Below are 23,140 nucleotides of genomic sequence, written 5' to 3' on the forward strand. Positions count from 1 at the left end.
CTTCTACCAATCTGTTTATAGATTATGGACTGATGTTCCAAGTTCGTATCATTCCATTGCATATAATTAAACCTGGAACAATACGCACTAGATTTATGTAAGAAAAATATCTGTTGGTATTTCCAAAGGTTGTTAACAGATGAAGCTTATGTGCAAACAAGGGGTAAGAGAGAACTTCAATGAAGAAAAGAGTTTGATAGATAAAAGGTAGATTGTGTCTTCGATATAATCCAATTTGTTTTATGTCAAAATGTAAGTATTTGTCTTCCCTAGAAATCTCCCAGAATGATTTCTATAATAAAGTTAATTTCATTTATATTTGACAAGAATATTCTATAGATGTTTTATACACATTTTCATGCATCATACATTTCTTTTTTGGTCGGCAAAAGTTAATTGTTCTTAGATATAGTTGTACTATTGTTCACAGTCCAATCATTTTTGTGCATCTAGAATTCATTCCTAATCAATTAAAAGTGCTTGCAAGAGTTTTAAACTTAAGTGTTTTGAAGTTGTTCACAACTACATATCAAAATTAACCATTGTTGATTGTAAAAACCATGCCAAAGCCTTTGTATTTCCTTTATTATACTATTTTCTTTTTAACCTTATAGTGTGGTGTTGCAAATTTTGTTACCCTATTAGGTTAACATTATATATTGACTAAGTGTTAGTCTGAATTTATTTTCAATTTTCAATATTTGAGGTCCTCAAAGAAATAACTTTATAGACGTTATGACTCAAGCATGCTGTAATTTGGGTTGAAAAGATTATAAATTCATCTAAAGTCAGCAATCTATACAACGGTCTGCTTACATAACAGTATTTATGAAACAGGAAAACGTTTTCCAATTTCCATAGAGATTTATAATTAAGCGCTAAATGAACTCAACAATATAGCAGAATTTTCAATGGGGATTGGAAAACATTTTCCTCTTTCATAAATATATGTATGTTTATGAAATATATGTTCCATTTAGGATGTTTTTTAAAAGCAGCTGTGTTTGTAACAAAAGCAAAGTTCTTTTTGAAAGCTGATACCAGCCCTTTATACCTCCACACAGCATAATCTTAATGTAATTTTCCACTGAACCTATAACCTGGTTAATATCTCAACATGCTTTATGTGAGGGTTGCTAAAGTGGATGTGGGTGGAGAGCGGCATGTCAAGAAATAATGAGAGAAGACAAATCAAGGAAAGAGAAGGCAACAACAATGCAAACTGTGACTGGCTAGCGAAAGCTAAAAGCCTTCAGTTGTTGGCAGCTAAGTCTAAACATTCTCACATCTATGAAGCTGCTTCATTGTAGTCCAGTTGTTACTTGCAATGCTGCAATGAAGAACAGATCTGGTGCTTAAACCCTTCTCCCCCCCCCTCCCCCCCTCCCAATTCACAGTGAGTTTTGAGCCTGTTTTATTTTGCAGGCTGCGCAGTCCAGCACATAAGTAGATACAGAAAACACTTCACTGTAAACTTTAACTAACAGAAATTGTGGTGCTGAGTGAATCACTACACCGCTGCCAGGATTAAAGGCATCTAAACACACAATTCTTTAGGACAATGATATATTCCATTCAAAGCACAATATGATTTTTAATAAAAGAAAATTAAAAACCTGACAGGAGCAGAAATGTATGAAAGCTAAACAACATTAGATTAAATCCTCCTTTTTACTGATCTTTGTCTATTACACTTAATAGTTCTAATTGCACAGAAGTTACCAGCTATAAAATATTGATTTAAAAGGGAGATTTTTCATTTAAAAATTCTATCATTTATACATTTCTGATGGCTACAGTTATTGTTTTTATATATGGATGGCTGCATACTTCTACAGACTAAACTGAACCTTTGCTTATAACAATATACACAGTTTATGTGTGTGTGTGTATACAGACACACACATTTGCACACTCACACGGTATCTTGATTAGTAGGCCTAAATCAGATTACTAGGACTATAAATGCTAGCCCCAGCACCTGCAATTAATTGTGCATGGGATTTATTATGGGAGGTCAAATGAAGACTTTGTGAATCCCCTTTAAAAAGACATGACCTGCGTGTATATGGTGTATTTAATACTAGCTAGCCACACATATTTGCGTGTGTATTATGTAATATATACAAACACATGCTCACACACACACATATATACATGCTAGGTGAAAGCTCGTACAGGCGTACTTTGTAAAGTGTAAAAAAGCTGAAAATGGCTGACAACTTAAACATTGGATGGTAATAGAATGAAAAGGCCAGTGATGGTAATATTTTAAACAAAAAGGGCTCTTAACCATGCTTGTAGCTGTTTCCATTGCATCACAGTGACTCACCAGGCATTCTAGGCTGCAGAGTAACAACCCTAGAACCTCTCTCTCTCTCTCTCCATAATATGAGAGTTGGAGACATAGGGGGAAATGACTGGCATGTTTGTAGTGCCAAATGCCAGCGCATGGATCTCTCACTATCACATATAGTCTAATTCTCTTCTCACACAAGGTTTTGCACTAGTGTGTAGCACCACTGGCAATTCTCCTGATAGATGCAAGTATGAGCTCAGATGTGTATATCCAATATATGCTGTACAACTATTTCTGTCTCTGTTAGTGTAGGGTCACCATGGAAGTAGAAACTGAACTGTAATGTGTTCTATAAGGACAGTCTATTCTCTCTTACTCTCTCTCACACACACACTTGCATTCATGCTTTTCAATCTGAAGGACAGTTTACAACAGTTACATGTGAGAGTTTGGTTAACTATAGCATGGAGGCAACATTTCTGGCTCACGGGCTAGTTTTCCTGTCCCTGTAGATGGTGCAGGGGGTGGAGTGGGGGGGTCCACTGGGGAAAGTCCCTGGCTGCTGCACATTAGGGAGAAGTTAGGGCAGTTGGTCCCTGAGCAGTGCTTGCCTGGAAGGGCGGCTACGCTCTGTGCCGGGGGCACTGTGGGTTATAGTGCTCGCTGTGGAATGCACTGGAGGACATGTGTCTAGAGTCCTGTCAAGACCCTCTTCCCTAGGGTGGGTGGGGGAGTGAATACAACCTCTCAAAATGTGTGAGCGCTAATGCCAGTTCCTGGTTGCTTGCTCAAGGGCAGGCTAGACCTCAAAGCAACCCAAGTATCTAACTGGGCACAGAAAGCTTTCCCAGTATTTCAGAGCGAGAGAGAGAGTGTGTGTGACAGACGGAGAGAGAGAACATGAGAATTATGTGCTTCTTTACCAGGAACCAATAGAAAAAAGGAACTGACAAGTAGTGCATAAATTAAACTCTTCAGTGTGCTCGGAAGAGCATCTAATGACAATTTTCATTATCCTTAATGAATCCAAAATTTCACTTTATCCTTCTACAGATGTATTATCCAAGAAGATTGAAATATACTATAAAGCATCACTCAGCGTCACTCAGATATTTCTGTCAGCCTGAGCCAGTTCCCATTGAAATGACTGGGAGTTTAGCCATTGATTCCAATAGGAATATGCCTTTTCTGTGCATTGGCCTAAAACCCGCCCTGTATTTCATAAGGCCACCTTACATTTCATTTATTAGCCCATCCGGATGCTCCCATGCCATTTCTTAGTTACAGGCTCAAACAGGAATCCGCATGTGAACACTGGCTTATTAATACTGTATGTTGTATTTCAGATATTCTGTTCTAGCTACGATACTGACATCTACAAGTGATAAGCATAATACCCAAACAGTTTTACTATATAGGGTATATCTTTCAGGTCCGTGCCCTTTACAGACTATATACATAAGGGAATCACTTCTGAAGCACACTGCTGAGATGCTGCTTTTAATTGTTTCTAAAAAGGGCACATGAGTCAAATGGCACCTATTTAAATGAGCCAGGAGGAGTCACGGTGCAATCCAGATTGTAAAACCTATGGTGGAGGTGGAGGTTGGGAAGGGAATTCCGCCATTACTTTTTAACTATAATTTCTTTATTTACAGGTAGAAGGTGAACAAAATAATGCTGGATGATGTCAGATTGGTTTAAGCCAATCAGCGTGATATGAAGTACATTTTTCAGGAGGCAGCATTGTATTGCTGCAAACAACAGACTAGGACTGATAAAGAACTCGGTTAGCTCTTGTATCTATGCCCCCTCCTGGTAGTCAGCGCTCTTGGGATATTTTATTCTGATTGATTTATCATACGTTATTATAACTTAATAAAATGTACTATTTAATTTTCTCTAACAGCCACAAGCCTAGCTCTATTTTAAAGCTAAGCTTCTCTCTGCATTTCCTTGTTGGTAGTATAAAATTCAATGGAGACACTTAAAAATGCCTTATTTATTTTGTCAGTTCACTTCCACTTGCCCTTAACACCAACAGGAGTCAAGTACTGCTCCAAGTGCAGCTAAAGAGGCACTTCTGCTCCATCTCCAGCCGTGTTAGTGCTAATTCAGGCCCACAAGGTCATAGCACCGCCTTTCACTTGTCCCTTTCTTAAAAGGAAAACTGCATTTTGCTCAGCCAGGCAAGCTGGAAAGAAAGGTTTTCATGACAATTGGCATGTCTGAGACTTCTCCTGGTGATGGCCCTTTTTTCAGAAAAGTGGCCTGGCAGGAAGGCATGTTCCATACTTTGTGAGTTTCAGATTGCTGGGCCAAAGGAAGTGGACAGAGTGCTTTTAAAGGACTCCTCATCAACAAGCAACCTTCTTGGTTAACGAACAGAAGCCTGCAAACCTTTTCCTAAATCAGTAGCTTTGGTTTTTAATCACAAATATAATACCTCTGTGGTGGGGATTCTTCTTAAAGAAGTGGTGGTCATGGCTCACATGGGCAGGTGTGCAATGAGGTAATAATATGAGGTAGTAGAGTAGGAAAGCACAGCAGAATTGCTCCAACCTGATTGCTTAACTGAACTTTTTCCCAATTTAATTTTATTTCCTTGAACTTTCAAGGTTTTTTTTTTCTTGTTGTCTATTTGTTTATTTCTATTGCAGAAATTCCCAGAGACTGGACCCCCATTGTACTAGGCACAGCTCAAACATATATGGAGAAACAGACCTTGCCAGAAGAATTTACAGTCTAAGGCCTTCATTTGGCCTGATTCATGTGGGTAGACCCCTGCATCTGTCCGGACCTCCATTGACTTCAACAGGACTCGACACAGGTGCCTGGGCCCACACACACATTTCAAAATTGGGACCTAAATTTTGTGGGTTTGTTTTTCGTTTAGAAGTGTAGGTATCTTGTTCCTACTAGGAAAGATGCTAGAGTTTAGCTTCGAGTTTCTTACTCACTTGAGTGTTAGCAGGAAAGGCACCTGGCTCACACTAAGGCAGTTCACATAGTTTTGACTAGTGTACATGGGTCCTAGTGTGAAGCCCAGACACCCCACTCACTGGACACTGGCCTCAGAAGCTGCACTGCGGCTGGGTCAAGTATTGAACCGAGGTTTTGTGAGAGCCCCAGCAAAGGTTCATTTTTTCAGGTGCCTGGCAGGAACTGTAGCTTGCATTAAATCCCCCAGCAGAGGTTGCAATTGCTTCCAGGCACCCAACAGGCTTCACGTAAATTCTAGCAGTTAAAAATTGTAAGGGTTGTGAACTGTTGTTTTTCCTCCCTTGGGACATGTGAGCTCCGCCAGCTGCACCAGCAGTGTTTGCAAATTCCTTGATTCCTGACAACTTCTCTCATGCAACTTACAGGCTCCCTTGCCTGTCCTGTGCTGAAGCTGAAAAGTTCTGTGAACAGATTTAACGATACCTCACAGAAGTAATACGTGGAAAAATTAGAGGATCTGGTTAGCACAGAAACCAAACACTGTAAACAAATCTCTTGGGGCATGTTACAATTAATATCTAGCTTATAACAAGTGAACAGTTTAAAAATCACTCTTTGTCAGCCTTTATGCTAAATGTTTACTTTTTGCTTCCCTCTCTGCTTGGACAATTAAAAACAGTGAAATCTGCTTGGGATTTTTAATTCTGCAACGTTTGTGTTTCAAACACTACAGAGGAATGTCGGTGTGTTTTTAAAACCCCTCTTTTTTCAGAATTTGTTTTACATTTTGGAAACTGTCCTGTTTCAGGTTTGTGAAAAGCATGTCAATGGTTTAATTTGGGCTGAATTTAATTTGACAACGTTTAAATAATGTGGGCCCTAATTTGGCAGTCATGGCTTGAGCAAATCTCCCAGTGTGCCTGCTTTTTCTCTCTTATATTGGTTTTACACCAGCCTAACTCCATTCTCCCTGAGTTACAGCAGTGTAAGTGAGGCGAGACACAGGATCAATGCTCTCAATGGATATCTCGTTTGAGCAAGGATTGCAGAAGTAGCCCATTAAAATAGGGGCCATGATCTCAGAGCAGGATCTGTTAGGATTACACCTGTGCATTGATTCAAGTGGGCATAAGGGTCAGCTTTAGCATATGCCAAAGCAAGTTCAGGGCCAAGAACTACAGAAATGTAAAGCAAAGCCAAAGAGCTCAATTTCATAGCAGTCAAATATCTAAAACAAGCTTGAAGCTTTTTGGCCACTCTGTTTTTTAATTGTGAGTGGACAATTTTAAAAAAAGAGAAGAGCTCCTTGTTTCCCGAAATCTCATAATTCACAACCAGCTTGTCTGATTAATCTCAGACTTACTCTCTTCTGGTCTAAGACTAAGCCTATGAAACTTCAATCAATACAAAGCCTCCGGGTTGGCTTACTCTGGTTTTGCTCCATGGTAACAGACCAGTTTTCAATACGGGAATGATTAGGATATTTATAATTTATACCTTTGCAGTTTTCCCACAGTTGTGTTTGGAATAACCATTATTTTAAATTAAATTTTAAGGTGGAACCTTGTTGGTTTGTGTGTTATCACATGTATCAAATCTGAAGTAGTTTAATGTCCATTTTCTGGTGATAATAGCTATTGTTACAGAAAATTGGATCAAGCTGCATCTTCAAAGTTGCTTTACAAATTTCTTTACAAGTACATTTAAAAAAAGCTATAGTTTAATCTATCATCATATTCGCCTCACATTCCAAATACCTATATTTTGATAGCTTCAACACAACATAAATTATATAAAGAATCCTTATTTGACATATTAAAGAGTCAACACTTCAAATTTCATTACTGCTTTCTTCACTGTTTGTCATAATTGTGCAAAGATCTGGTGGTAAGTTTGAACTGGGAATGCATTCACCAGAAATCATATTGTCATGTTATATACCTAATATCAACCTCAATGCAAGAAGTATGGTGGCTTCAGCTTGAAGCCCATTGAGAAGTAAGTGGCTCAACTTTTTCTTTTTCTTAAAAATAACCTGAAAACCAAAACACTAAACTCTACAATCCATAACAGCTGTTCAGGAAAGGAAAATAACTATCTAAACGGAATTCTGAATCACCTTCATTCTCATAAAGACGTCCCAGCCAAATCAACACTAAGGATCTAGAGGAGGTGTGCATGGTGGAGTCAGCAATGGATTATGGCAGTCGGTGAAGAAACAGAGTCCTTCAAGTCAAGAGCCCGATACGCCTCCTGCAGTAAAAACTATTTATTGGCAAATAAAGAGAGGCACAATCTAGTGGAATGTTTGCACACAAGGTTTGGAGAGTCATATACTAGACGCATAAAAGTGAGTATGGAGAGTTTAATGTTATGGCTAAATATTTTTATCCAATACTGCAAACCAAAAATGAGAGATAAGAAGTCTATTTGTGGTTCCAGTGGAATGGTATATCATACACACTGTCAAATAGTAACATTATTTTACTCATCTGTTTTACTGGGCAAGCCAAGTCACTGCCATATATTGTTGTAACCAATACAATATTTTGGAAGAAAAGAGAGGAGAAATTTTGCTACATGTTTTTGCCTTAGGTGAACACTTTACATATGTATACTGTAAAACTTATTTCACACAGCATGTTCAGTGAATCAGAAAAACAAACAAAAGAAAATCTAAATCATTTAAATCTAGATTTGCAGGTGAATTTCCCTTTTACTTTTATTATTCCAAATACTTTTTTAGTTTCTGTGCTAATCTATTTTAGCACTTGAAATTGATGTAATAAATATTTATACATACATACAGTATTTACCATCTATTTTTAAGTCATATGTTAACTAGAAATTGGCTGTGAATTTTAGTGACATTTTCTGCCTGTGTGTTAAGTCAATGACCTATTAAGTATATTCGCAAGCCATTTATATACCTGACGACTTCACATTTCAGATGGCTATACCATATGTTTCCTGTTACTTATTTATGTAAAGTGTTAATTTTGTTTAAATTATTTGAATTCAAATATTTAAACTACTTAATACTTTCTAAAGGTACAATTAAGCATTTGATGAGAATTTCTGCTCACTGTTACATATAATGCAAAAGGACAAATGATGTTTTTGAAATCAATGGTGATTTAAGTATATTGGTATAAAAATGTAGGTGTCTTTTAGCTTTATGAAACTGACAGATCCATTCTGAAACTTTGATTAAAAAAGGATTTGCGTTTTTAGAAATAAAAAAAATAAAATTGGCCTATCTTAAAAAAAAAAAGCAAGAGAAAAGAAATCCTGATTGTTACCACAAATGAAATAGCTGATGACAAAATAGTAGTCTTTTTGATTTTGATCACAAAAAATAAACTGGTAGTGACAGGATATGATGGATAGATTTGACATCCTGGCAAATCACTGTCATTGATTCAATTATTCTAATTCAGAATAAAAGCTGTATACAGTATGTGTTTATGCTACAGTGGAGTTTTTTAAGTGATTGACATTCATCATATTAGTTAGACAGTTTTAAAAGCTATGTCTTTGTTTTACACACAGTGTTGTCAAGAACAAATAAAGTAAAACCTGGATTGCATAAGAAAAAGCAAACCGTTTAATCAACTTTTCAATTGGAACCTCGTCAAAAGACATTAACATTACTATATTGTATTAAAATGTTATTTGGAAAATCAATTTCACTCTAGCCATATTATATCCCATTATAAAGATTTAATTTTGAAACCATAAGATAATCTAAAATCTGGTCTGGAAGTTCCATGGAGGACAATATACCCCCTTTCAAAATGGAAGTCTGCTTCATAAGAAATAATACAAAACAATTTAATTTACAGATCAGCACTGCCTAGAATGCCAAATACAAAGTAATATATAGGAGATGTTTAAAAATATATTTAATAGTTTTCCATTTGGGTATATATACACACATGCACACACAATATTCATAAGTTCACAAAGAGTGTACATGATGGTATGGTAACATGAATTAGTTTTATTTTCTGTTCTGTTTTAGACCAACATTCTGTGATACTCTTCCCCAAGCTCCAATGCACTCTTCTGGTTTTCTAGCATTAATGTAGCTGTCAGTTTGAATTTCAATCTTGAATTATGTCTGTTGACATAATTTCATAGTGCTGACTTCAATTGTTTAGGATTACTGTTTTGAACTACACAAGGAAATCAATTCTTTTTTCAATGTTTAGTAAATTCCACTCAAGTGCATTTTAATACATTTATTAACCCATAAGGCAAACTAATTATCTATAATATATTCTTACTATGGAAAATTCTTTCTTTATCAATTTAATTCTTGACACAGTAGAACACATATGAAATACTGCAATGCATTTTTAAATGCATTGTTTAGGTACTCTGTAAAATAATGTCATATCTACTTTTGATTTTGACAATAATGATATTTTCAGATGTACACAATTATTTTTTCAAATAATAATAATTGTTAAATTTGGCTTTAAAATAAGATATGATGATGAATTCCTTAATCTCATTTACTAATGTTCACAAGACTGTCTAATTTATATTTTACATTATAATCAATGTTTAATACAATCATGATAAACAGACACATTTAGCTTGTGAAAAACAACACAGTTGGTATTGTTTCGCAAAGCATCTTGAACTTTAAAAATAAAAATAATTTTGATTTTTTATGAGAAGAACATTTTGTACATTTCCAGAATAACAGTGCAATGCAGCATTTTTTTTTTAAGGTAACATGTTCTGTAAAAAAGCAAACAAACCACAAATGTCTTCAAAGAAATCAGGATGAGAAAACAAGGCACCATCTTACAATGTGTATTTTTAAGGACTGCTGGGTCAAATCATTAAGAAAAATATTTTCATAAGTCATTAACAGTCATAATTAGAGTGTCATATAAATCTGAGTGAAACTGCTAAGTAGAAATCACTAGAAGTCCAGGTGCTTCTTGCCTATGGCCATAGCACCACATCCTGAGCTCAGCAGTTTGGTGGATTCTGCCAGATCCTGTTTGCTTGAGCGGCTCACTGTGTCTGACAAGTCTGGAGGCAAATGCAGTCGCTATGGCAGGAGATTTTCAGGAGAGAGTGGGGGAGAGAAAGAGAAAGAGAGAACAGAACAATTGTAATTAAATTTGCTTTAGATAGCATATTTCAAAATGCACTCCTATTCTCTGCTAAGCAATATTTACTCTCACATATCCAATACTTGTTACAACCATTTTTCAAACTGGTATCCACACTGATATGTTTCAAATGATATTTTTGCAAAACATTGTTTGATTGGTTGGGTTTTTTTGCAAACTGGATTAGATTTTCCTCATAAAAATTTCTGAAGTGAAAATCCAAGTTTGTGAAATTGATCTAACTATGTAACTGTGGGCCCGATCCATCATCCCTTAAAGTAAATGGCAATTTTGCTTGAGTATTAACAGCAAGATTGAACCCTGTAATTGATATCTCATTACAATACAAATATTACCATATTTATTCTCTCAAACATTCTACACGAACAAATTATGTATTGTTACTGAGTTTAAAGGCAATAAGCAATATATCATTGATGACAGATATACTTATCACACTGATTATAACATAATATGAGAAGGTAAAGGCTTGTCTATCTACTTACTCTGTTGCCAAATCTTAATAATAATACTTTGTATTTCTATGGCATATTCCATCTGTGGTTCTTATAGATTTATACACTAATGTGAGGTAGTACACACTGCATGGGCAGCAGGTGAATGAGCCATTGGGGGAGGCTAGCCCCTGGCCTCTTCCCCCCTGCCCAAAGCCCTGCTCTTTCCCTTTCCCTTCCACCCCCGCTCCCTTGCTAGAGCCCAGAGCATCCCCCGGTCCCCGTGTGCCCCCGGCAGCAGCATGCCACGTGGGCGGCACAGCCAGAGCACCCGCAACCCCAGCCCTGGAGCACCAGGCGGGAAGCGTAGCCAGAACATCCCCAACCCCAGCACCGGGCCTTCCCCAGCTTCTCCGCCATGGAAGAGCTGGAAAGGAACTGGGAGCAAGCAGGAGGGGGCCTGAGAGTGGAGCATGGGCAGAGCCATGCCAGGCTGTTTGGGGAGGCACAGCCTTCTCCAGCCTATGATACCTACTGCCCACGATGCACTGTTAAATTCACTTTGCAGATGAGGAAACTGAGGTAGAGAGATTACATGGTTTGTCCACAGTCACACAGTTCTTGTTTAAGAAACCAGGCGCTATTTGCTCTCTCTTTCCTAATTATGTTAAATAAAAACGCTTTAACTCTGGTTCAGAGTTCTTTGAAGTGGGATGTATGTGCTAGCTCTGATATTATTACTTAATGTTTGGAAAGCAAGGTGCAATCTAAAACTATGCTGTAGTTTTTCTGCCTATTTTGTGAATTACTGGCTCACTTTGTGGGTGATAGTGAACTAGTGAAACAAGTCATAGCCATTCAGAAGAGAGGTAACAGAATAACTTTTACATACATAGGGAAGTGATTTATAAAATTGGCCTTACGAAAGGAGAAAATTCAATAGCAGGCAAAGGCTGACATCTGTGACTGTCCTGTTTAAATTTACAGTTCTCACAACAGCAGGATAGCAATGGCAGAGGTTGGTGGATGTTGTCAGACCCCAGAGATTTATGTACATTCATATTCACTGTTTTTCTGAGCTATGTTTTTCTTATATTTAAGTTGTAAGCTTTTAAATATATACATTTTTCCTTTATTCTGTACCGTCTTGACTTTTTTGAAGACTCTCCTTTATAGAAATGTAGGAAAATCAACAGAAAAGCAGCACGAAAAAAAAAAAAATTTATTTCAAATCTTAGAATCATGGAAACGTAGGGCTGGAACAGACCTAAAGAACTCATCAAGTCCAGCCACCTTTGCTGAGGCAGGATCAAGTAAACCTAGACCATCCCTGACAGGTGTTTGTCCAACCTGTTCTTAAAAACCTCCAATGATGGGGATTCTACAATCTCTCTTGGAAACCAGAGCTTATTCCAGAGCTTAACTACCTGTATGATTAGAAAGGTTTTCCTAATACCTAACCTAAATCTCCCTTCTTGCAGATTAAGCCCATTCATTCTTGTCCTACCTTCAGAGGACATGGAGAAGAATTAATCACAATCCTCTTTAGAACAGTCATTGTCGTATTTGAAGATTTATCAGGTCCCCACTCAGTCTTCTTTTCTCAAGACTCAACATGCCCAGTTTTCTTAACCTTTCCTCATAGGTCAGGTTTTCTAAACCTTTTATCATTTTTGTTGCTCTCCTCTAAGCTCTCTTCAATTTGTCCCCATCTTTCCTAAAACATAGCACCCAAAATTAGACACAATACTCCCGGTGAGGCCTCACCAGTGCCGAGTGGAGCGGGGCAATTTTCTCCCATGTCTTACACACGACATTCCTATTAATACACCCCCAGAATGGTATTAGCCTTTTTTGCAACTGCATCACATTGTTGACTCAATTTCTGATCCACTATAGCCCCCAGATCTTTCTCAAACCAAGTCCCAGAAGCCCAAGTCAGCTGGCAGGGCCGGCCTCCGGTGTCTAGATGCTGTATAGACATACTCTAAGAGCACAGGAGAGACAGTCTCCCTCCTCTCAGTTCAGATGCCCAGATCTAGGACTGGTATGGCCCAAAGCAGCCCAGAATTGCAACTGAAGCATGTGTAGTGTGGACAGAATCTTCAGGGAATTTACCTGCTAAAATTAAAGAAGGGTCTACTAAACATGTGTGAACAGTATTTTTTCAGAGGCTTACGTCTTGGTGTATTTGAGTGGATTTTCACAATGCCAGCAAAAGGCACATCCCTGACACAAAGGCCACTTCCTGCCAAATTTCAAATCCCAGCTTCACAGAATGGGGACAGTAGAACCAGAATTATTTAACATGGGCAAAACAACATATGTTTCCCTAGTCTTGTTCTCAGAAATGCTTGAACTGTTTTGACTGAAATTTTCCAAAATAATGCAGCCAGAGGCAGACACCAGGCTTGGAAATTTTCAGCCCAAATCGTTAGTTTGCCAACATTATAAAAAATCCTACATTAAAAAAAAATTATTAAGTTTTAGTCAAGTACTCAAAAGTTAGGAAATTCCAGAATTAAGATTACCCATGCTACATTAATCATGCCCCCTTGTGTCTATATATTATGATACGGTCTTTAATTAAAAAATCACATTCTATTTTTACCCACATGGGTCATCAGCAGTGTTTAAACCAGTACCTTCAGAACTACAATGCAGCCCTCCTCCATCTGGGCTAAGGAAATAATTAGCCATAGTAGGCCATTATCATCTATATGGACCATACCACTAGAGGGAACATGACACACATTGCCAGTGCCATAACCATTTGTGATACAGAAGTGGAATGGCTGGTGTCAGGATTCTTGGGTTCTACTCCTGGCTCTGGGAGGAGAGTGTGGCCTAGCGATGAAGGCGGTGATTGTAGGCAGCATAGCTAAGGACACAGTTTTGGCACTTTCATTTTGAAAGGCGGTACATCTGAGTGCATAAGACTTTTCTTACAGACCAGGTTTCTATTCCCAGCTCTGTCTGAAATGACCTTCAGTTACCTTATTTGTAAAATGGGGAGAATATTAGATGTATGCCTCCTAAAGCTGGGATATGAGGATGCAGGACAGGTCTGCACTAGAAATGTTCCATGTTATAGTACATCTGATAAAGGCATGGTTTTTTAAATAACATTTCTATACCAGAAAAAGGCCTTGTATTGATGCAATTATACTGGCTTTTGCCACTGTTTACTCAGGGAATTGATATAAGCTGCGTCTACACAAGGAGAATTTGCCAGTATAGCTAGGCTTCAGGTAAGGGTGCTGAACTGTACAGAAATATTAACACTAGTCAACAGACACAGTGAGACCAGAATCCCTGCTACAACACCCAGTGACTACAATAGGAATTGAAAATACCCAGAATTTCACAGGATTAGGCCCTAAGTGATCAAGGGTAGCATAAATGAGTTGCCCACACTCACACAGCGGACAAAACAATTGAACACAAAGATATCTGATCTGAACACACTGAGTACAAACTTCTCTCAGATCTACATTGAGTGAGTCAGTGGCAAAATTAGGAACAGAACCCAAGGGAAGCAGGAGATCTTGGTGAGGGTCTCTAGGTGCTATTATTATACAAATAAATAAATTATAACTGACTTCTATTTATGTGCTCTAACCACCAGATACATCCTTCTGCAAACCATGGTATATTAACACTTCCTTTATGGAAACAACCAATGAAATTTGATACTCTATAGTATGAATATTAAAATTTTGGCTCATAACGTTATTTTTTTCAAACTTGAAAAATATCTACTGTAGTTATATATATCATATGTAAAATGTAATTATTTTTCACTGGCTAGTTAAATATTAAAATATTTCAGAAATCATACAGTTTGAAAATATTTGACAAACCTGCATTTAACAGACTTACTTGAGGGCTGTAGGGGGATCATATATATGTGCTAGAAGATTGGTTTTTAGCAATACAATACTACAATATAAATAAAAATAGTAATTCTTGTTCAGATTACTCTGTGATCACCATTATAAATTTTAATATAAGTAATTAATTTTGATATAAAGAAAAAAGACATTGTCAAGCTGTCTGGAGTGGCTGAAGAGTGTGAGTACAGGGCAGACTGTTCAGAAGCAAGGGACAAATCCCAAACTGGTTGTGAATTTTGTACTTAGATTTCACCAACCAAGTATCAAGTGTAAATTCCTCAGGCATCAAAACAGCCTAATCATGAAGTCACAGACAGTCCCCTGGAGTACTCCAGTCTATCTTGCCACATAGGCAAGCTTGCCTTTATGATAGATGGTCCGTTACATCAAAAATTACAACAATATTCAGGTAATTCTCAATCCCAAAGGACTTAACCTAGGTCAATTGCCTTTTAGATCTTACACCAAAGACAATGCTTGTATCCAATCATATAATAAATTAACTAAAGATTTATTAATTAAGAAAAAGAAATGAGAGTTATTTACAAGGTTAAAGTAGGTAAACACATATATACACAAATGAGTTATAGTCTTAGGTTTCAAAAGGTAATAGAAGATTCTATAATAAGAGAGCTCTATATAAACAATGAGGAGTCCGGTGGCACCTTAAAGAGTAACAGATTTATTTGAGCATAAGCTTTCGTGGATAAAAAACCCACTTCTTCAGATGCATGGACTTCTTCTTCTTCATGCATCTGAAGAAGTGGGTTTTTTACCCACGAAAGCTTATGCCCAAAAAAATCTGTTAGTCTTTAAGGTGCCACAGGACTCCTCGTTGTTTTTGTGGATACAGACTAATACGGCTAGCCCTCCGATACTTAGAGCTCTATATGTCCTTCAGGGCTAACTTAGACTAAGCACTGAGGATCTTTTGCTTATGCTTAGTAATCCTTGCCCTCTCAGAGTCCAAGCAGCATAAAGATACAGTGTCTTCTTGTCAGGGCTTTTTTATTCCCTTCCCCCAGGGTTCATGTTGATGGGACGAGTCCACATGCATGTCTCCTCTTCATGAGTCTGCGGAAGGAGTAATCAACAAAGTCTTTTGTCCTCTGATGTTCCACATTGGTTTGTCTGGTGTCTATAGACCTTTTGTTGGACAGGAGATAACACCTCCTGTGGCAAACCAGTATTTCACAGTTGATAATACTTCTCTCCTGACTGGTTAAGTAAACACTTAAATATTACCTTATTACATGGGATACAGATATTATAAGTGAGATTAATGCATGCAGCAACTCACAAGCATTTCATAAAGTATAAACACTATTTTAACAATATTAACAGGTGAGCTGGACTGGTTTCCAGCTACGTATTGGTCAGGGTTCAGTTGAGGCCTAGGAGGCTTTGCATGAGCTGGCATACGGTCTGCCAGTTTCACAGGCATAACATGCAAATCACCAAAACTCATCACAAAAGGCGGTGGGTTTGATTTGCTTCTTATTATCCCACCATAAGTTAGGAGTAACGCCATTGAAATTAACAGACTTATTGTACTAATTAACCATTACATTTGGCTACTACCAAGATAGCCAAAATTTTGAAGTTTAAACTTTTTGGCAATAAGACGACAAACCAAACCAACAGTTGTTCTCTTTATTTGGGTCTATGACCCAAAACTTGGACAAAAAAAAATAAATTCCATGACTCACTACGCATCCGATGAAGTGAGCTGTAGCTCAAGAAAGCTTATGCTCAAATAAATTGGTTAGTCTCTAAGGTGCCACAAGTACTCCTTTTCTTTTTACACCTCACAGTGATTTTCAGTCACCAGTGGACTGTGGAGTTTTGGGTTATGGGAAAAAACAAGTGGAGAGTTTTAGGTGTTGTGAAATAGGATGAAAGGGAGGGGCACTGGCTGCTGGATAAGGAGGAACAATTGAATTCTTTCTCAATTTTTCTCTTTTTGAAAAAGAATTCTTACCATTTTATAAACACAGGCTGAGAAATATCTACTTCCCATTCTTCTTAGACTGTACTTCCTTGTTATCTCCTGTTTCCTCTTCTGCCTCTCCTTTCTCACCTATGGGTTGTTATGTTTTCCCTCTACGTCCCTTCTCTTTTATCTCGTTATTAGCGCCTAGGAGCTCTAGCCCCCATTGACTAAGACCCCATTGTACTAGGCACTGTGTGAACACAAAAAGACAGTCTCTGCCCCAAAGAACTTACAATCTAAGTATAAGACAAGAGATAACAGATGGCTACAGACAGACAGATGTGGAGAGTACAAAGAAACAATGAGATTATATTGGTCATTATGGTAGACAGTGGTGTCAGCACAATACCAGTCTAATCGTTGTCAAGTTTTTTGTAGGCATCATGGAAAAAGGGAATTTTAAGAGGGGATTTGAAGGACGATAATGAGGTAGCTTTGTGGATGTTTATGGGAGTTCCTCCAAAGCATGAGGGACAACACTGGAGAAAGCATGAAGGTGCTTGTTTGAAAATTTAACATGTGGGCAATGGAGGCTGGCATCATTGGCTCATCAGAGGCGGAAACTGACATCTTGACAGTGAATGAGAGATGACAGGTAGGACGAGGATAGGCCAAGAAGGACCTTTAAGGTGAAAAGAAGCATCTTATGTTTAATACAATAAAGGGGGGGAGCCACTTGAGTAATGCAAATTGACAGGGATAATGATAAAAATTTTATGTTTATATAGCGCCTTTCACGCAGAAGGATTTTTAAAAAGTACACACACACATGCTGTAGGAATCATCTTATGTGTCACATAAATCCCTTAACCTCTGAGCTGAAGCATGGTAAACATTTAATTACACAGGAATATTACAAAACAATAGAGAGCAGGATGTGAAGAATATTGTGTGAAATTCAAATCATGGTAGAATGTCAGAGAGGTACAATGACCAACCTGGAGTTTGGCAGGCACTCTGGGGCTAACACTTCCACTCTGGCAAAAAAATTCCATGGATCTTTAATTTGCACAAGTGATCAATACTTCCACTTTATAGCTTATCTGAAACATGACACCTCCAGAGGTAGAGCCCTCTCCTAATATTATGTATGAGACATTGGTTCTGTATCAACTCAGAGGGAACCTACTGAATCAGGAATACCCCTTCCTGTGCCACCTGGAATTCCCTTTGAGGTACCGTCTCCATGGCCCTGATCCTGCAATGATCTCTGTATAGGCAGACCCCCAAGCCCACGTAGAGCCCCATTAAAATTGACCACATCCAACTCTGCACATCAGGTTTAAGCATGTGGTGGTATGGCTATGGGTTAAGAGACCAGCTACTATGCTCTGGGGTGAAATCCCAACCCTATTGAAATTAAGGTGAGTTTTGCCATTGACTTCAATGGGGCCAGGATTTTAACCCCATTCTGCACCGCAGACTGCAAAACAAAACATATCCAGGTGTTTAATAAGTTTCACTTTTGCAGTTCCACTCAGAAAGCAGCTACACAGGACCACAGTCAGGTCAAACTTGCAGGCAGGGTAGATGTGGAATAGGAAACATTGGGCTCTTTGTAGGATGACTAGGTGGATCAATGTAGATATAATTTACATGGAGCTATAAATCAAAAATCAAAGCATAGATGAACAGTGAAGTTTCACTAATGTTTAGTTAGCACACAATAATTTCTAAGGCACACTGTCAATTTGAATTTTTTGAAAGCCACTAATTATTAAAAATTCTAGTTTCTGATACAGCATCCTTTAAATAGTATGGCCACAATTCTTCTCTTTCAAATTATATTTCATAATTGTTTTCCACTTCCCTGCCAATGTTTATAAGGATATTTTCATCAAGGGAGAGTGGATGGATCCAAAAGCAACACTGTCAAATGTACTCAAGCCTGCCGTGTGCACTCTTGCCTGCCCACTAGCCTCTTTAACAGCAGCACTGAGGTAAGGCTTCACAACTTCTACATTCTGCCCTGGGACCCAGAAGGAAGTGCCAGGGAGAGAACAATGTTCCTTACTACTTCCGCCTCTCACACAGGCTTCCGTTGCTCCCCAGCTCAATAACCTTGCATAGCATTTTTTTTAAAAATCACAGATTCAAGAATTATTTAACGGATAAGAAACTGTCAAGTCTGCACTTCTGCCTCAGATGGTCAGCATGACTCATACCTTACTTTTCCCTGACCATGATGAATGAATGAATATTCTAGCTATTTCTTAACAGAGGTGAGCAGAGGAGCGGAGTAACCATGATTACATTCTGTGAGGAGCACACATTGGCTGGCTGAAATGGCAAGGTGCAATGACTGTCTGCAAAATATATATGATCAGAAAGTATCACAAAACTGCCCTCATTCCTATACAGAGATCTGCAGCACGAGAAGCAGGTCATGGTCACTTCATGCTTGGAGCTGCATGGGGTCATCCTATACACTTAAACATCTTTTAAATTTTTTTAAAATTAAAAATTCAAAAACAAATCTGTTGGTGACTAAGGAGGTGAAAAAAAACCCCTCAACCCTCTCATCCAACAATACACAGAGTCAATCTGGAGAAAAGTGCATGCTCAGCAAAATATTCCTTCCTGGACTCCAAAAGAGAAATGGGCTGCTTCAAGCACAACATTAATACCATTTAAATGTATTAAATCCCATACAGTCACCTGATTTTTCATTACACACATTCATACTACTTGACTCCACTACCAAGTGGGATTGCATTCCATCTGCTTACCGCTCTTTGTAAAAACAATACATCCTATTACATGTATCCCCTCTAATTTTATACCTTTGCTCCCCAGTTCTAGTCTATCCAACATCCTCAATTAGATTATCAAGCTCAATATTTTAACAACCCTCACTGCTTTAATTACTTCAGTCATGTCACCTCTTAATGTATTTCAAGATTAAATAATTCTAATTTGCTCAATATCTTTTAAATCAGTATTAATTATAACATTTAAAAATATATATAGTATAACAATACAATACCTCTGACTAATGTGGTTGGAAATATTTTATAGTGGGGGCTGTGCTACTCAGTAACATTTGGCATATCTTCACTTAAATGAAAAACGTAGCATTCCAGTTTTTGGCTGCAGTTTGCCAAAAGCCATTGTATGTCATTGGTTTATGGACTAGAGCTCCTGAATGAAGTTTACATGATGTCCTGATGTGCTGTATTTTGCATTTGGTGTAGCTAAAGAATAGATAAAAAATCCATAATAGCTACACATCTCAGGAGCACATTATTTCCTACCACAGTCAATAATCTATACTTATTGACTTACCACCAAATCCATCTCTCTCTTAGCAAGTGCAACAAACAATTTATTGTTTTTTTGTTTGCCAAACTGTATCGACATCTCTGGCTTTAACACAGAATACATGCAGATGAGGATTTACATTTTCTCCAGGACAGCAGAGTTTGGTTCATACAAAGATTTGATATGGAGGCTGCTGTCAACCTTCCTCTTAAGTTGTTACAACGTCAAGATTTAGTAGAGTTTTACAAAGATTTTTACAAAGATGCATTAACAAGATACATCGTAACAGCTCCTTTTAAGTCAACATACTATGTCAGTGCAATGTCTGTTGCCAAGTTGTCCGTGTGTACTTAGACTACAATGCATATGTACATTGTGGAGCATTTAATTATATTTATATAGGATAAGGTCCACAAAGAAGTAACATAGCACTGATCTGGACATATTGTTAAAAAGTAAGATTTACAACAATTTACATTCAAATCTCACAATATCACCCGAAACAAGATGTAAAGCATTGACAATACCACACAGATTAAGAACACTTACTTAACAGCTAATGATGAACTGCGTTTATTTTTAATGACAAAAGAGTAACATCATGCAAGAAATTCCAAGCTCACACTGCACTAATTATGAGTCATGTCATCCTACTCAGGCCCCATCAAGACTACAACTATAGCTTAGCCCTGAGGCCCAGTAACAACACAGCTGTCTCTTGACCTACTTACACATAGTTATTAGTGTGGACAGTACTTAGCCATATCCCTATAAAGGGGCTAAAGCTGTGAATAGGCCTGGCTTTTAACTCAATTCTGGGACCCTGTTATGTCCTGTCCACATTACAAGTTTTAATATTATTTTAACTAGGTTAGGGAGCATTCATGTTGTAATCAGGAGCCCTGACTCACTTATAGTTGTAGTGTAGATAACCTTTTTACTATTCAGGTAGCTGTAACTGATTATACAAATGATTATACACAGCAGTTCTAGCATATAAATAAATAACGTTTTTTTGAGAAGCAGCATAATCTGAACAGCCATAATGAATTATTGTTAATATCAGCTGTTAAGAGAGAATATTTCCCCTGAGAATAGTTGATAGACATATCTTTACCTACATATCATAGTCCACCTTGTTAATGGCATACTGTTAATATGAAAATATTTTTTTTAAAAAATATTTACCTGTATAATTAACAACACTTTAGACTATTAAAATTAAAGGATTTAAAAAAATTATTTAGTTTTCACCATTGTGGTGCTTCACACAGACTATACAATGAAAATAAGTCATTTTCACTTTCGTTACTAGGACATTGCAGTCCTGGTTTAGGTTTAAATAATGACAACCTCTCCCCCCCCCAAAACCCCATTTAACAGACATTAAAAAAATATTCATGAAAACATTTTCTTTCATAATAGGTTTGTAAAATCTTTTTAAGGTTTTTTTTTGTAAAACTTATGAATCTTGATTATAGTATTTGACTCTTTACTTAAGCTTTGCAGAGTATATGCTTTAGGGATAAGATAAGGTCATATATGAAACATTTAACATTTAAATTCAAGCTGTGTTGGATTAGTCAGATAAATCACATGGTATTGTTTCTACTTTCTGACCAGATGAGTATGCAAATATTTAAGTGTGAATACCCATGTGGCAATTTAAAAGTTGATTTATTCAAATATTGGCTTATACGACTCTGAAAATCTTTCCGAGAGCATTTGTATCAATTAAATCCAATTGTTTGTGTGTTTGTGGAAAATGAACCCTGAAGCAAGATGGCTGAAGAGAATTCATTAAAAAAATTAAGCACTCCCCTACAATATGGAGGGGTTGGGAATAGCAAGCACACAAATGACTATGCTGGTTCTATGCCAGTTGGGGATTGCCTCATGCCAGAAGAATCTTCAGCTACCCATTTAGGGCCTGATTCAAAACCCACTGAAATAAATGCGAGTCTTTCAACAAAGATCGGGGCCTTATTGTGCTAGGAACTGTACAAATACATAATAAAATTCAGTCCCTGTCCTGAAGAGCTTACAATCTAAATAGACAAATGAAGAAAGGTATAACATATGTGCAGAGTGAAAAATGTCATCGTTTGCAAGTCTCATGTTAGAGCCACAAGTTTTTTGTTTACTTATTCTTAACGTTTTTTCATTGAGTTTTTGTTAGGAGAGAATTAGCTAATCAAAAAGACAAAAACAGGCACACTGAAGGGCGGGAAGTAAATGGAAAAGAGGAGGGGAAAAGAGGGAGTGACGGAAGGATGGAGGGTAATAGTTAACCTGAAGTGAAAAGACTAAGGCCTTGTCTACACTACACAGTTTTGTCGACAAAAAGTCAGCTTTTGTTGACAAAACAGTGGTGTACACATTGAAATGTTCCTCCCTCCGATGCAACTCCCCTGGTATGCTGACATAATAAAACCACCTAGATGAGCAGCATAGAGCTTTTTGCGATGTAGTTAGAGCGACACAGTGTCAGTATAGATACCTCACTTAGTTATGTCGCCCTAACTGGCCTCCAGAAAGTGTCCCACAATGCCCATCATGATCGCTCTGGTCAGCAGTTTGAAGTCTGCTGCCTGAAGGTGCACAGTTATGCGCCTCTCTCCTATTTAAAGGCCTAGGAATTTTTGAAAATCCTCTTCCTGTTTGCTCGGCATGCACAGACCATACAGCATCTTCCCATCTGACCATGCCGGCTTTATGAAGTAGATGCTCTCCCGGGTGGAGCACACCAGAGCTGTTGGATCTGCTGAGTATATGGGGAGAGGAGGCTGTGCAGTCACAGCTTTGCACCAGCCATCGGAATTTTGATACCTATGGACTGATTGCTGGTGGTGTGCAGGAGAAGGGGCATGGAAGGGACATGCAGCAGTGCTGTGCTAAAATCAAGGAGTTGAGGCAGGAATACCAGAAGGCAAGGAAGACCAATTGTCACTCTGGTGCAGCATCGAAAACATGCTGCTTCTATAAGGAGCTATATGTCATCCTTGATGGCAACCCAACCTTCACCGCCAAGAATCCCATGGATACTTCTGGGGGACTTGGATGCGGTGGCCAGTGGACTCAACCCCGACGAGGAAGTGGTGGACGAGGTAGTGGAACTGAAGGACGATGTGGAGCACATGGCAGAGTCATCTGGTTGT

General features: G+C 37.9%; 1 protein-coding gene across 5 annotated transcripts in view; it reads right to left on the minus strand.

Moving 5' to 3' along the window:
* Nucleotides 1-8,826: 8,826 nt before the first annotated feature.
* ELP4 (elongator acetyltransferase complex subunit 4) overlaps nt 8,827-23,140 on the minus strand; it is a 259,781-nt gene continuing 245,467 nt past the window's right edge. For all 5 annotated transcript variants that reach the window (XM_007067905.4, XM_037899910.2, XM_037899906.2 and 2 more), the window contains one exon: nt 8,827-10,313. In XM_007067905.4, coding sequence (XP_007067967.1) covers nt 10,182-10,313 — 132 coding nt within the window. In that variant the 3' untranslated portion in view covers nt 8,827-10,181. The remainder of the gene's footprint in view (nt 10,314-23,140) is intronic.

The sequence above is a fragment of the Chelonia mydas genome, chromosome 6 (genome assembly GCF_015237465.2).
Source record: "Chelonia mydas isolate rCheMyd1 chromosome 6, rCheMyd1.pri.v2, whole genome shotgun sequence".
In the NCBI taxonomy this organism is placed as follows: domain Eukaryota; kingdom Metazoa; phylum Chordata; order Testudines; family Cheloniidae; genus Chelonia; species Chelonia mydas.